Source organism: Xyrauchen texanus, chromosome 48, assembly GCF_025860055.1.
Source record: "Xyrauchen texanus isolate HMW12.3.18 chromosome 48, RBS_HiC_50CHRs, whole genome shotgun sequence".
NCBI lineage: Eukaryota > Metazoa > Chordata > Actinopteri > Cypriniformes > Catostomidae > Xyrauchen > Xyrauchen texanus.
Genome location: NC_068323.1, coordinates 17,152,332 through 17,168,260, shown reverse-complemented (window position 1 = coordinate 17,168,260; position 15,929 = coordinate 17,152,332). Strand labels below are relative to the sequence as shown.

Sequence of the window (15,929 nt, the reverse complement as noted above, 5' to 3'; positions counted from 1 at the left end):
TATTATTATTATTATTATTATTATTATTATTATTCAGAGTGATTGATAGACAACAACGACTGACATTAGTGTAATACAGCGTAAAGTAAAAGTAAGATCACGGAAAATGAGAATTGAACAAATATGGAATGCACTATGCATGCACTATGCATGCTAGGAAATTGTTAACAGGGAGTCAGGATTATAAAATAAACTTGTATAGTATTTATTTCTGAATATTCTTCAGCACTGTATTTTTTTTAAATGTAGTATATTGTGATACATTACTGTATGCGTCTAATACATGCACGCGCATTTGGGTCGCACGCGCTTTATTCGGGCGTCTTCCAAATTGATTTTTTTTTTTACTTTAAGGGCACTGCGAGAGGAAGATGCAACTCAAAAGGTCGTCCCCAATCAAAGTAAGAATATCTATATATTTTTATATATTTTTTTTTTCACGAAGGGCCTTTCCACAAGACTGCTAGCGAAGAGTGCATTCATACAGTAATAGCATGCTCCCTTCAGAGTGCTCAGATCAACAGCGAGTGAATAGGGTGGAGTAACTCCCTGACTGACAATGATTCCTCAATTTCCTTATGTGAGAGTTGTGGAGAAGTTTACCAAAAATGTATCCGTTTTTACATTTACAATTTTTTTTTATGATAGCCTACAATGTTCTTGTACATTTTTATCTATGAAAATATTTTCATGTTTTATTAATTAAATGTTTGAATTAAAAAATGGATCAACAAAGACATTGATTGTGGGCTGATTATTTATTTATATAAACTGATTTTTTATTTTATTTATGATTAATGATGTTTGAATGCATGAATATTTATATATAAATATGATGAAAATTGAAGTTAGGAGAATGTTAACAGAACGTTAGGGTAACGTTAATAGAACGTTAAGGGAACGTTCTGCAAACCTAAAAAGAATGTTCTATTTCCATAAAGAAAACTTTCTGGGCTAACCAAAAAATGTAAACCTTAAAAATTTATGTTCTGGGAAAAATTGTTGCTTTCTTTTAATGTCACTACACAGCTCTTTCATGAGCCAACATAAAAGACGTGTATTCTACCTATCTAGCAACGAAAAAGCATTTGGGCTTTCAATTTCTGTCTTGCTGTAAAGGGATAGTGTACTCAAAAGTGAAAATTCTTTCATTGTATTGAAAAGGATTCAATGAAAGTGAATGGTGACTGGATAAAAAGAGACGAAATAAAGGCATAGGGGTTTGGAATGACATGAGGTTGAGTAAATGATAACAGAATTTAAAATATTGCATAACTATCCACTCATCGTTATGCATCCAAAAAGAACTGTAGTGTACTTTGATGAATTGTTGACAGACTTTTGTCGCTAAACATAGTCTTTTCCAGAACACTTGGCCTTGTTCTGACTGCCACAAAAAATCAGATTTTTTTGCATATCCAGATTGTATCCAGATGAGTTTTTGATAGTCTGCACAGCAAAAAAAAAACACATCTGATTAGCTGAGCTGGGCTTTCTTGGCAATAGAGCTGATGTTGAGAGACCAGGTGAGGTTCTCCGTCAGATGAACACAAAGGACTTTGGTGCTCTTCACGAACTCCACAGAGGAGCCGTCGATGTTCAGTGGATTGGTCACTCTGTGCTCTCCGAAAGTCAACAACCATCTCTTTTGTTTTGTCCACATTCAGAGACAGGTTGTTGGCTCTACACCAGTCTGTTAGCCGCTGCACCTCCTCTCTGTATGCTGACTCGTCGTTCTTGCTGATGAGACCCACCACGGTCGTGTCATCGGCGAACTTAAAGATGTGTTTCGAGCTGTGCATTGCTGCACAGTCGTGAGTCAGCAGAGTGAACAGCAGTGGACTGAGCACACAGCCCTGGGGGGCCCCAGTGCTCAGTGTGGTGGTAAACCTGATGCCTTGAAAGACATGCTTGTTTACTCTGTAGCCACATTATCTGTTTACCATGCAATGGCCAGACAAATCCAAATGAATAAGTTTGCCACATATACAGTACAATGGCCCCAAAATTGTTTGGACACATAAGCAACCCTTCAAAATGTTTGAATGCCATTGTATTAGATCAAGTTCACACAGGTGTCCAAACACAGTTCATCACTTTACTGTCCAAATTTGACCACCAGAAAGTGTCCTAATTATTTTTGTCTACATTTTGAATAATATATCTATTGATTTATACTTTTAAACTCTTTAAAAAACTTAAAAAAAAAATGTTTAGTTTAGGCTATCTTTCTTTTAAATTAATGTCACTTATTTTGATTTCTTGTTATGTGATGATATTCAATTATTTTTATGTGGTTATGTGTCCAAACTCTTCAGACTCATAATCGTGTGAAGATTTCCTCCTCTTGTGGTTTATGATTGTTACAGGAAACAAATGGGAGGGTAGCGAAACACTAACATGTTATTATGTTATTAGTAATGATGAAAAAATCAGGTGAAGGAACAAAGCTTTAGTAGGCTTGGATCAGAACTGGTTTGAATGTTTATACGTTTGAAATGTCGAAATAGAGAAAGAAAGAAAGAAAGAAGGAAAGTACGTTTTCTAAATGTAACCGTCCATGCTTTCAGAATTTTATAGCTGGTGTTTGGCTTATCCCCATTAAAATGATATTCTGCAGATGGCTTCCATACATCCATACGTTTAGAATGAGATTTCTTGTTGAACTGTGTGTGATGTGTCTGTGTGTTCAGACTTTCAAACTGAGGGTGAACGGCCATTTTATCACATTGGAGTGACGGACATCCATTCATAGCTACTTGGAAACTCCACGACAAGTAAATTTTGTTTGAGGAAAACACTGCTGAGCTTAAACATCCCAACAACACCAGAGCAATATATGTTTAGGCTCTAACTCGAAAAGGTATTCCAGTGTCAAAGCAGGTGCTACATAACATGTGCTGTAGTTTCAGTTCAGAGGTGTAGTATCAGTATAACACATAGCAGTTTATTAGGTGTTAATGAGAATGTATTTGTGCTTCATGCAGAAGGTCATTTACAAGTCATGGGACCATCAAATGATAGTCAACATAATTATATCATAATAATGATAAATAGTGCCATTATACTGCCTGACTGGAGAATTCCTTGTCTTTACTGTGTCCTAGAAAATAGTTAAGGGACCAAACAGTGTCTACACATCTGTGTATTTATTTGAAACTGAGGTGATACCAGTTCACAGCAACACTTTGGCTCACTTTTGGGTACAGTCAAGATTCGGTCTAAACCTTGAAATTACAACATGAAAAAAAAAACCTACTTAAAGTGCCCTAGAATCAAAACAAGATGCTGTACAATCTGCATTGGGCAATACTTCTGCTAATTTCATTCATAAATAATGAACAGTCACTACGTAAATTGCTTACCAGATTAATAGTTCAAGCAAATTCAAAAATGTATATACTACAATACTTTATTTAAAGATTCATTCAATTTCAAATGATTTGATGAAATTAATAATTAAAAAATTACAATTTAAAAATTTACCAAAAAATGAAACTCCCAGATGTGTATGACTTTCTTCCTTCTACAGAACACAAACAAAGATTTTTATGGGAATTTCACTGCTGTGTTGGTCCACACAATGCAAGTGAATGGTGATCAGAGCTTTGACGTTCTAAAAACGACATAGAGGCATTAAAGTAGTAATCCACGTGACTCCAGTGGTTAAATCCATACCTTCAGAAGCAATATGATAGGTGTGGGTGAAAAACAGACCAATATTTAAGTCCTTTTTACTATCAATCTCCACCTTTAACCAGCCCCAACCATTAGATGACTGAATGTGAAAGTGAAAGTATAGATTTGCAGTTAAAAAAGGACTTTTTTCTCACCCACACCTATCATATTGCTTCTGAAGGTATGGATTTAACCACTGGAGTCACGTGGATTACTTTAATTCAATGTCTGATCACCATTCACTTGCATTGCCTCAAAGAACTCATTACTTTGCATAATCCACCCCGACATCTCCGCTCTTCTGACAGCCACAAACTCCAGGTTCCTAAATCCAAACTCCGTACTATGGGAGACAGGGCCTTCCAGGTAGTTGCGCCTCGCATGTGGAATGCTCTCCCTAATCACCTGAGGGCGCCACAGTCTACAGAGGTTTTTAAAAATAAATTAAAGACCCACTTATTTTTAACTGCTTTTTCTTAAACACACCCTGTTCTAGTTGTCACCAATTGTTCTTAATTTTGTTATTAAGTGTTTTAATCTATTTTATTGTTTTTTACCTGTGCACTTGTAGCACTTTGAGATATGTTCCTTCATGTGTAAAGTGCATTACAAATAAAATGTATTATTATTATTATTATTATTATTATTATTGCATAGACCTACAGTGCTTAAATATTATTAAAAAAAATCTTAATTTATGTTCAGCAGCAAAAATAAAGTCATACACATCTGGGGTGGCAAGAGGGTGAGTAAATGATGAGAGAATTTTCATTTTTGTTTGAACTATGCTAATATAGGTGTCTAATGTAGCATCTAATGTAGGTCTAATAATGTCTCTTATTAATGAAAGCTACACTAAAGTTGTTATAAAATTTTACCGGCCGAACCTCCAGACCTCAGATAGATGTTCATGTCAAAACTCCCTGCGTGCGCCCAAGGACGGCCGCTCTCTAAACCTGTCCGATGTCATTCCTGTTTGGGGAAGTCAGCCCGAGGCCCAACTACCTTCTATTACTCACCACTATGGGAATGCGTGTGGTTTTGAGTGTCTTTGAATGTTACCCACAATGCCATTCAACTGTGGAGATGGGAGAGTAAGCACATGGCCCATGAGAAAGAAAATTCAGTTTGGTATTAAGCCTTTAACATTGCTAGGTCAGGACAGGATTGTATGGAGTCTGTTAACAAAAGTTAATTCAGCCTCCCTAGCAAACGAGACATTAAATCCTGTGAACACTTTGCATGACTATAACAAATGGCCTTTAGAGTGTACAATGATTTTCACAAACGTACTCATAGTAGAGTGTCATTTCATAATTACAATGAAATAAATACTAATGAACTACATGCACTTGATTAATTTGGGAAGCTGTTGCAATTACACAATATTCTGTTTAATTATTAACAAATACATGTAACATGTAATATGTTTAACTAGGACACTGTAATATAGATTGTTACCACATTTTTACATGTTAATAAAGGTACATTTGCAACTTTCAGGAAACTGTGAGTTAGAAATAAAAACTGAGGGTGCATAGGAGGTTCATTGTGGGTTCATTTTAAAATAATCCATATGTTTCATTCACTGGAATAAGTTTTTACATGCATATCCAACCTGTTTGAGTTTAATTTGCACTAACTCGACACACCCTCATGTGACCACCTCTACCGGTTTTTCCTGAAGATGTGCCGCAGGCTCATCGGCCTGAAAGGGTAAATGACGAGAATTAAAGCAAAACCCCATAGCGCTACACATTCACACCTGCTCAACGACACACCTAAAAGCTTCGACTTTACAGACAATTTAAAAGACGTGGAGAAATTGTGAGGAAACACTGATGAGATTGAGATGAGATAAAGTTTCAAATTGTATTTGGTATCTGCAGTGGTCAATATTGAGGGCTGGGTCTGCAAATATTAATCTGCTTCAACATGAAGTTTGCATTTTGCTTTGGTCTTCTGCCGTTGTCATCCTGCCTTTCTCCCAGGTAAGTAACTGTCTGTATAGTCAGCCCAGGTGTAACTGTAGAGAGCTGTTTGTGTTGTGTAACTGACTTTATATATTACACTGGACAGATTGCATCGAGAAACACAGTTGTGCCTTAAATGATACAGCTTTGGTTTGTTATTCACATAAAAACCCTTATAAATTTGTTAATCTCACGCCTGACTGTTTTGGTTTTCTTGCTAGTACAAAACCTGTCAATAAAATGTTCTGGTCAATTTGAATTACAAATCAACAGAAAAATAATAAAAATAGTTCAAGCCTTAAAGGTTCTTTAAGTTCACATGCAAAAGATATTAAGTATTAACTAGATGAAAAGCCTGAAAACAACTAAAATATTTTTAAAGTGCCTTAATTTTGAGAAACATCAGGTAAGGTATCACGATAGTATTCCTGACTGTTATAGCACCACAAATAGACATAGGTATGCAATTGTTTTCACGTGTCCTCCGAATGACCCCATCTATAAGTGTCTCAAATGTTGTGAAAATATCTCATTACATTCAAGAGTTATAACTGTTTAAGTAAAAGTGGCAATGCACACAGTTTATGATTTGGTGTAGCTTTGCAACATTAAATCGAAGGTTAAAACTTTTCTTGATAATTATATTAATGGGACTCCAGAGAATCTTTCTGAACTGGTTTGGTTCCGATGGGGTGAACGGACAAGGACCAGATCAAATAGCTGCAATAAGATGATTTTTTTGATGTTTTTCTACGTATGTGACTGTCCTTATAGACCTTGATGGCACCTTAGACACAGACACTGCATGCAAAATTTCAAGTCAATCACCCAGCCATTCCATAGTTAGTTTTTTACTTTTATAGCGCCACGAAGAGGTGGAGATGCACAATTGTTTTTGTGTGTCCTTAAAATGACCCCATATGTATGTGTACCACATTTGGTGACAGTATCTGCTTCTATTGAAGAGTTATACACATTTTTGTAAAAATGGCAACGCCCATTACATTTTGCCGTACATCAAAATTTCTAAATTCCTTTGAGAAATTTTAATTTTGGGACTCTAGAGAATCTTTCTGCACTGGTTTGGTTCCGATCGGGCGAACGGACTAGCACTAGTTCGAAAAAGTATTCTTTTAAAATAATCTCAAATATTTATTGAATGTTTTGTTTCACACCAATGGTCCTTAAATTAAAGTTGTTTAGAATGAGGAGATCTACAATATGGTATGAATAATGTGTTTCTTTGTGAACAGCGGTATATACAATTATTTAAACGCATGTAAAACACGATAGCACATTCCGGTGGCCAATTTTTTTCCAATTTTGCACAGACATCTTGGGCCAAGAGGCAAATAGGCCTTCCAAGTTAAATTCCAATCTGCCTTATTAAACCTATATAAAAGCTGCTGAAAGCTGATTGGTCGATGACGGCCATGTTTTTAAAGATATGTGACTGTGATCACAGACCTTGATGGCACCTTGTATACAGACACGGCAAGCACAATTTCAAGTCGATCGGCTCAACGGTTCCATAGTTATTGCCATAATTTTTTTTATTATAGCGCCCCCAATAGGCAGAGGTGTACAATTTTTTGGTGTCTCCTCAGAATGACCTCTTACATAAGTGTACCAAATTTGGTGATATCTCATTCCAGCCAATAGTTATAACCATTTAAGTAAAAGTGGCCCCACCCACTACGTACATTTTGGCATACTGTTTAACGATTAATACAAATTTTAAAAATCCTTTAACAACTTCTCATATTGGGACTCTGCTGAATCTTTCTGCACTGGTTTCGATCTGATTGGATGAACAACCTAGGATGAGGACGTTTTGAATTTCTTTTCAAACAATCCAAAAGAGCGGGAAAACAAAGAGGCGGAGCAAAAATTTGACATGGAATAAAACTCTTCTGCTGGATGCAAGGAATCACAGGAAAAAAAAAAACATTCTAGCACTTACAGTTCAAGAGTTATTTCCAGAAATTTAGTTGTCTTTGTTTTGATCACTGTAGTGCTACCGTGAGGTCAATCATGGCGAGACTTCGTGCCTTGTAGACTGGAGAAGTACTACCTTTACCTGAAGTTTCAAGTCTCAAGGCCTTATGGTTTGGTCTGCATGATCAGTTTTAGGGCAGAAAAATAATACTAATAAAAATCCTTATTGTGTGATGAACGTGAGTAACACCTTATATCTACATACCTATATGCATAAAGGTGTGCATAATTATTAGGCAGCTTCATTACCTCAGGTAAAATGGGCCAAAAAAGAGATTTAAATGACACTGAAAAGTCAAATATTGTAAAATGCATTTCAGACAGATGCAACACTCTTGAAATAGCTAAACTATTGAGGCGTGACCACCGGACAATCAAACATTTTGTTGCGAATAGTCAACTGGGCCACAAAAAACACATGGAGAAGAAAAGGCACAAATTAACTGCAAAAGACTTGAGAAGAATCAAACGTGAATCTACCAGGAACCCATTGTCCTCCAATGCCACCATATTCCAGAACTGCAACCTACCTGGAGATCCAGAGGTACAAGGTGTCAAGTGCTCAGAAACATGGTCAAGAGGGCTGAAACACGACAACCACTGAATATATTAAAAAGTTGAAGTGTCAAGATGGGCAAAGAAATACATGAAAACAGATTTTTCAATGGTTTTATGGACAGATGAAATGAGAGTGACTCTTGATGGACCAGATAGATGGGCCCTTGCCTGGATCACCAATGGACACATGGCACCACTTTGAGTCAGGTGCTGGTACTGGTATGGGTTGCTATCATTAAGGATGAGGTAGTTAGATCTTTTCGAGTTGAAGATGGACTGAAACTCAACTCTCAAACCTACAGCCAGTTTCTGGAATGTACTTTCTTAAAGCAGTGGTAGAAGAAGAATTCCTCAGCATTCAAGAAGGCCATGATCTTTATGCAGGGCAACGCTCCATCACATGCATCCAAGATCTCCACTGTATGGCTAGCCAGCAAGGGCCTCAAAGATGCCCAAATAATGACTTGGCCCCTTCCTCACCTGACTTAAATCCTACTGAGAACTTGTGGGCCCTTCTCAAACGTGAGATTTACAGTGAGGGAAGACAATACACCTCTTTGAACAGCATTTGGGAGGCTGTGGTTGCTGCTTCAGCGAAAGTTCTTTTTGAACAGATCAAGAAACTGATGGACTCCATGGCTGTTATTGAAAAGAAGGGTGGCTATATTGGTCACTGAATATTTTTGAAAGGCCATAAATGTTATTTAATTGTCATTTTGTGTTACTTATTTGTTGCGCCCACTCTAAAAATTGAGAATAAACAATTGAGTTGGGTGAAATTCTTTTTATCATTTAGTTGACTAATAATTGTGCAGACTTATATTGGCCTATTCCCCTGAGAAAGACAAAGCTCTTTTTCTATGTTAAACATTCAGGTTTGAAGTTCAGTAACATTTTGGTTTGACTGAGAGCATTGTGTTTGTTCAACAATAAAATTAATCCTGAGGAATACAATTTGCCTAATAATCGGGCACGCAATAATGTATATATATATTTATCCTTTGATTTTTAAGTAAAATAGATCCAGGATATATTCTTGACAAGTCTCGTGAGAATCACACATTAAGAGGGCGTCCACACAGAATGTATAATTGCGTTCCGTCTGTACTATTTTTTTAATCGTTGGTAAATGTTAAAATGCGTTAGACAGACGTCTAGCCATTGCGTTGCGTTTTATTTTTCCCCCCACCCTTTGTGTTAAGAGCGTCACGTTAACACTGCATGTTAAATTCAAAACAGTTCAACAAATGCATTTGTTCTGTGCCATTGATCTCAACATGAATTCGGCAACAGTAGGTCGACAGTTCTTGAACAAAACTCAGTCTGCGATTACCGAAATTCGAACTACTGCCCCTAGTGGCCATAGCGGAAAGCAGTTTTGAACATATATGCACATGTGAGCTCCAGTTTCCGGGGTGAAATGGAGCCTCCGAATCGTGCTAGTCACTGATTACGCAACCATGATTACTTCTTTGTTTCAGCACAGGTTGTGAGCCTGTGTATCTGATGCTGCTGATGCAATGTGCTTTCGGGCATGCCACAGCAGAAGGTGAACACAATTAAACAGAAACAAAAATGCCTAAGCAGGATTGAGCCTGGTCAGTACCTGAACAGGAGACCTCTTAGAGAAAACTAAGTTTGCTGCTGGAAGAGGTATTAGGGAGGCCAGCAGGGGATGCTCACTCTGCAGCGTGTGTGAGTCCTGATACCCCAGTATAGTGATGGGAACACTATACTGTAAAAAAAGGGCACTGTCTTTTGGATGAAATGTTAAACCGAAGTCCTGACTCTCTGTAGCCATTAAAAATCCCAGGACAGTTCTTGAAAAGAGCAGGTGTGTAACCTTGGTGTCCTAGCCCAATTCCCCCATTGGTTGAGGAGTCCCCTGTTCACTGTGAAGTGCTTTGAGTGTAGTGTCAGAAAAGAGCTATATAAATGTAACATTCACTCAAATGTCTGGTGGGAGATCAGTCAGTAACTCTGGGGTTGATGTCAGGTTACTGAAATATACGGTAGCAACATTACGAATTCACATGTGTTGAAGAAGGCTTCTTGTGTGATCGGTTAATAACATTAAGACCACGATAGAGTTATTAAACATTTGCCATGTCTTTTGTTTGTCATGTAAAGGGCACATATGTGTGTTCAAATGTTTTGTTTAGATTTGTTTAACCTTCACAACACAAAACGGTTATTATATTTAACAAACTTTAGCAAGCTTCCAAGACCCTAACCTCTCAACTATTTATAATCTAACTTCATATAAATGCTATTAAAACTTAAATGACAAATTTCTTAGTGTACTTCGGCAATACCTTTCAACAAAAGTATTTTATTAAAGATTGTATTTAGAGGAGCATACAATTCTTGAATCACATAATTAACAATGATTTATTATTAAACTTAGGGAAAAAGGGACAATGCTGTCACAGATCATTTGCAGTTAAATCTAGTATGTTCTATTAAAGTGTTCATGTTTGAACAAAAGTTTCACAAATGTTCTACTGTTTGATTTCAGGTGCAAAACCGGTCCACCTGCAGCGCACATTGCTGGGAGCTGTGGCTGAGATAAACACAACAATTTCAGTCATTGTTTCTGGTAGTGGGCGCTGCGGATATTCAGCAATATCTTGCCATGCATATCTGGGAGCACTGGAAGCATGTGGTCTATACAAGGCTATAACTACTGTATATATGGATTTATGCAAGCAACACATTTGGCAGCCCCTGAATGGCAGCAAACAGCAAATGTAAAGAAGCATAACTATTGGAGAGGCTCAAAGAGGACCTGCAGTGTTTCAACATGCAACTATCCCAGAAAATCTCTGGTATGTAGGTGAACCTGCCCAGGATAGGTGTTTGTTTTGCATCTACACTTCCTCATTCACTTGTAATTGAGTTCTCTGTGTCCTGGACAGCCACAACAGACTTCAATTTCATGACATTCAATTGCTGTTGTCTTAAGTCTGGTTGTTTATGGAATAGTAAAACCAATCGATCTAAAACATGAATTGCACAATCACTAAACCGACATTTACAAGACTTTCTGTAAGGTTATAACCAGGGGTTGCTTTTTATTTGAATCAGGTTTGTCAGATTACAAATACCGTCTACTGATACAAACATCTTTTAAAAGTCATTTATTTGGTATTTACAGTTGGCCAGTGGAAGCTATGAAAGAATGTGCAAGATACAAAAATGTGTAGCTGGTCACAAAATGTTTCCAGCAGCAGTCGATTGTAAAACAAACTGGCATGGATGTCACATCTTTACGTTGAGTGAAAAACGCCAAAGTCTTGTTCGCTCGGTTACACACGCATACATACATACAGAATGGCATACCAGGTGCTAAAAGGTAACCCATTTGTTTGTTGAAGCCTCAGTCATAATACTTGTTTTAATCCCTGAATGTTGGCACATTTGACACAGAAGGACCATCCAGCCCATTTGTAGCAAGATTTCCACATACAATATTCTGTTCGATTACTACAGAGCAATATGCACCATGACATGTGCTGGATTAACACAGCACTAAAAAAGATATACATGCACTTCATCATGAAAACACACATACAATTCCACATTAAAATGTTCTTAAATCAGCTTTCGTTTGAGCATAGCAGCATGGCAACAGATATAGATTGTCCCTAAATGTTTTACGTGGACACATTTCAGGCCATGCCTTTTACTGGAATGCACCAACACAAACTAGTATATTCTCGAGAGCACAAGACGGTAGCTTTCAGCACTGGCGATCGAACACGGGTCTTGTAGAGGCACTAATAATCCAGCAGAATGTTATGGAATGTTTGCAAAGGTTTGTAAAAAAAAAAAAAAAAAAAAAAAGATGCCCTGACAGAAATATATGCAGATACATTTTGTGAAAGCTACACATGTTTGCAGCTTTTATCTGCATGGAGCCCCTTAATAAAAGACAGGGAGGGAAATGTATTTAATGAAATAGTTGTGTTTCCTTGCAATAGTTGATAGTACTATGAATTTACTACAGGCCAACGCACTTTGGGGCCAATCGGGGGAGGACTGACCATCGAGAGAACCGGGTCCAAATGGGCCGCGATAACTCAAATGAGCCGCCGCGTTATGCAGAATGGGCCACAAAATGGTGCCACGATACGCAGAAAAGGACAGCGAACAACCCAACAGTTGCCCCCCAACCGTTGGGGGGCAACGTTTAGGCCAGTTTCTATGTAAAATCCAGGGCCGATTTCTCTTTCCAGTCCAGCCCTGCTTATAAGGGAACACAAACTACAGCAAGGGAACGCAAAACTTATTACGAGGGAACGCAACATTTATTACAAGGGAATGCACAACTTACTAGGGAATGAAAAACATTATGTGGGAACAACTTATTACAAGGGAAAAACAAGCATATTTGCAAGGAAAACTCACAACTTACTGCTACGAAACACAAACTACTGCAAGGGAGCACAAAATTATTTCAGAAATTAAATCCCTTCTCTGTCCTCTAGGGCAAGGGTTCTCAACAGGGGCGGTTCCACTCCCCCAGGTGTCTTTCAAAGGATGCCAGAGGGCGCTGAGTGAAAAATAGTAGAGAGGGGGGTGTTAGGCTTCAAATAGGGGCGTTTATCAGTCATAATAATCAAATCTATCATCAAGTTCCACTTCGCATTAAAAGATCTAGACTTTGAGTTTATCTGTTGGTTCTCAATTATACGAGTTGGTATGCATTTGTATCGCGGTTCATCCGATTTTGAACTCTAGTGACGCATCTGAAGTATCAACTTATATTTATAGTTTTTTTGTTTTTTACATGCGTTTAGACTAGGTCTACTGTCTAGAATTACACAAATGCTATAGTTTGTTTTATAACCATGGTAGTGAAGAATATCCATGCTTCCATGTGTTTACTATGGTCTTGTTACACATACCACTGTTAATTAATTAATCAATTAAAATGTTCAAAAAGTCAAATGTAAAAAATTTTAAAAATATCACTTTTATTATAAGTTTCATTTTAAAGGGCACAGATATAGCCCTCCGTCTACTTGAATTCAAGAAACGCAAGGTTTGGTCTCACATTCAAATCGTGAAAGCCTACTGAATTTATTAACAAAACTTTTAAATTATGCAATGCATCGAAGTTGCATCGAGCAAATTAAGCAAATAACACAAGTAATTGTAAAAGTCTCCGCTTTCAATTGATTGGGGGCGGCTGAGGTAAAGGAATGAAGTAGGGGGGCGTTCATTATGAAAATGTTGTGAACCACTGCTCTAGGGGTTCCATAGATCTATTTGCCTTTGCTGCAAGATGGTCTGTTCCTGATTAATGGACGTTTACCAACAATAACAAAGCACTGTAAATCAGAACATTGAGATATTAATATGAACCACATATGATAATGCAAGCATGAAAACAATGTTTACATCTGTGCCAATAGCAATGCTACTACATGCCTTAAGCTTGTGTATTTTCTTTCTATTATAAATAAAAATATATTCAAATAAAAAAATGAGATGTAGAGCTGTGTTTTGTGGACATTTTTATACAAGATTCAAATAGTCAACCCCATTTTGTTCATATTCAGCCAGCATGCACTTGAACACAGGAGCATATTTTTAAGTCCCGAAGAACCTACAAAGACAAGGGAATCTCTATGGACACTGTAAGTATGGGGTACGAATTACCCAAAGGCACCCGTAGGCAGAGCCTCTCAACCCCTAGCTGTATGTTTTCCCACAGTGACCATAAGGAGTCTCTCACAAATGATATGGAGGCTAAATGATGAATTGATGGCAAAAGTTGAAAAAGAAACCATTGACAGCCTCACCTTGATATTTGATTGGTCTGGAGACTTCAATTCTGATTCAAATTAAATATACCTGAACCAGCTAATCAAGATGAGGTTTGTTCGAGCAGGGTGGAAACTTTGAATTAAAAGGATAGTTCAATAAAAATGAACATTTTATCATTATTCCAAGGTAGAAACAAAGTGATTTGGAACAACATGAGTCTGAGTTGACTGAATAAAAAAAAAAAAAAAAAAAAAGAGGGGTGGGGGTGAACTATCCTTTTAAAATAGGCCTCAGAGAACTTGATCACTTCTGGTGTAAACAAACAGTCCCTTAGGATCAATCTGTGAAAGGCTGAAACAATCATCAATGCATTTTTAAAGAAAATAAAAATAAAATATATATATTATCTCAAAACAAAATCAATAAATATATAGCACATATTTGTGCTTCATATATTCAAGCATGTGTTTTCCTTAGTTATACATCACCATTTTGGATTAAACCATGAAGTATCCTTGGAAATTTGCACATCCTGCTGCATCCTGGTCATCAATAAAACATGGAATCAAGACTCAAGTATAGATGTCATATAAGTTGCATGAAACAAATGTTGGTCATCTTAGTATGGCAATACATTGCCAAGAGGGATAGAGAGAAAATGGGCAATCCAAAAAGAGCTGTGCAGTAGAGTCCCTCCTGTCCAGTCATCCACAATAAGACAAGAACATAAGATCAAGCCAACAGGAACCGTCCTGTCACATAATAGTTCATAGCTCCAGGGGAAAAGACACTCTTTCACAACACATGGTGACAACTTCAACTAACTCGACATGAGCGATAAACTAAAAAAAATAAAGTGTCAGTAGCTTTTTGCAGGTAGCCTCAGAACTCGAATCCAACTTCAATCCATTTTCACATTTAGCACAGACTCCAATCATCTTCGATACATAATGACGTCTTCGAAAGTAAAAGGAAGAAAAGAGCAACTCATGATTGGACAACAGTAGAAGCTCATGGTCACTGTCTGTAGTAGGCACCTAGAAGACAAATGGAGAAAACCAAAATGAAATTTTGGACCTCGAATAAGGTAATCCCTTAAAGGAATAGTAGAAAAATAGTCATAATTTACTTATCCATGTGTCGTTCCAAACCTGTAAGACTTACTGTTTTTATGCCGAACACAAAAGGAGATGTTTTAATTAGGGCTATCGATTTAATGCGTTACCTGGGTATGATTAATTATATTAAAAAAATTAAGTGTTCAAATAATTACAATTAGCCATGGCCCATAAATTCTGTAATATGCCTTGATGTTTTTGCATTCCACAGTCGGCAGGGGGCAGCCTACACTAAACCCCAGTGCCTTATCAATGAAAGCAGGCAGCACGAAATGAATACAGTCGGAGCATTTCACAGATGATGTGCTACTGCGTGATCTTGAGACGCATTTTTCAAAGTTTCAATCAGCTTCTTAATACAGGTTATGGTGCGAGATGCTGAAACATGACACAACCAAAGTGAGATGCATCTCTCAAGAGCATCCAATGCATGTGTACATACTACATTGACAAACTCAATTGAAAATAGATAACTGTCCAGAGTAAATCAATAATAGGCCTTTGGAAATAAACGTATGGAAAAGATTTGTAAATAAAACTAGCATATTCTAAAGCCACTCTGTATAGTCTAATCAATGCTGCAATCATCTGCCACAATAAAGTAATATATTTGAATAATCAGAATTATTATATATTATATATTGTACGCTTATATTATTATATATATATATATATATATATATATATATATATATATATATTATTTACTTATTGTCAGGGCGAATCATCACACCCCTAATAAATATAAGAATTAAATAATATATAAGTTTTACATGTCTGCCCACCAAGCACATTGATTTAAGCCAAGTTCTACTTATGTTTTAACTGT

At 37.0% G+C, this 15,929-nt stretch overlaps 1 protein-coding gene across 1 annotated transcript in view; it reads right to left on the bottom strand.

Annotated features, from left to right (window-relative positions):
- Positions 1–11,332: 11,332 nt before the first annotated feature.
- Positions 11,333–15,929, bottom strand: part of LOC127639708 (coiled-coil domain-containing protein 50-like) — a 28,835-nt gene continuing 24,238 nt past the window's right edge. Inside the window, exon 12 of the mRNA XM_052121878.1 lies at positions 11,333–15,019. Coding sequence (XP_051977838.1) covers positions 15,000–15,019 — 20 coding nt within the window. The 3' untranslated portion in view covers positions 11,333–14,999. The remainder of the gene's footprint in view (positions 15,020–15,929) is intronic.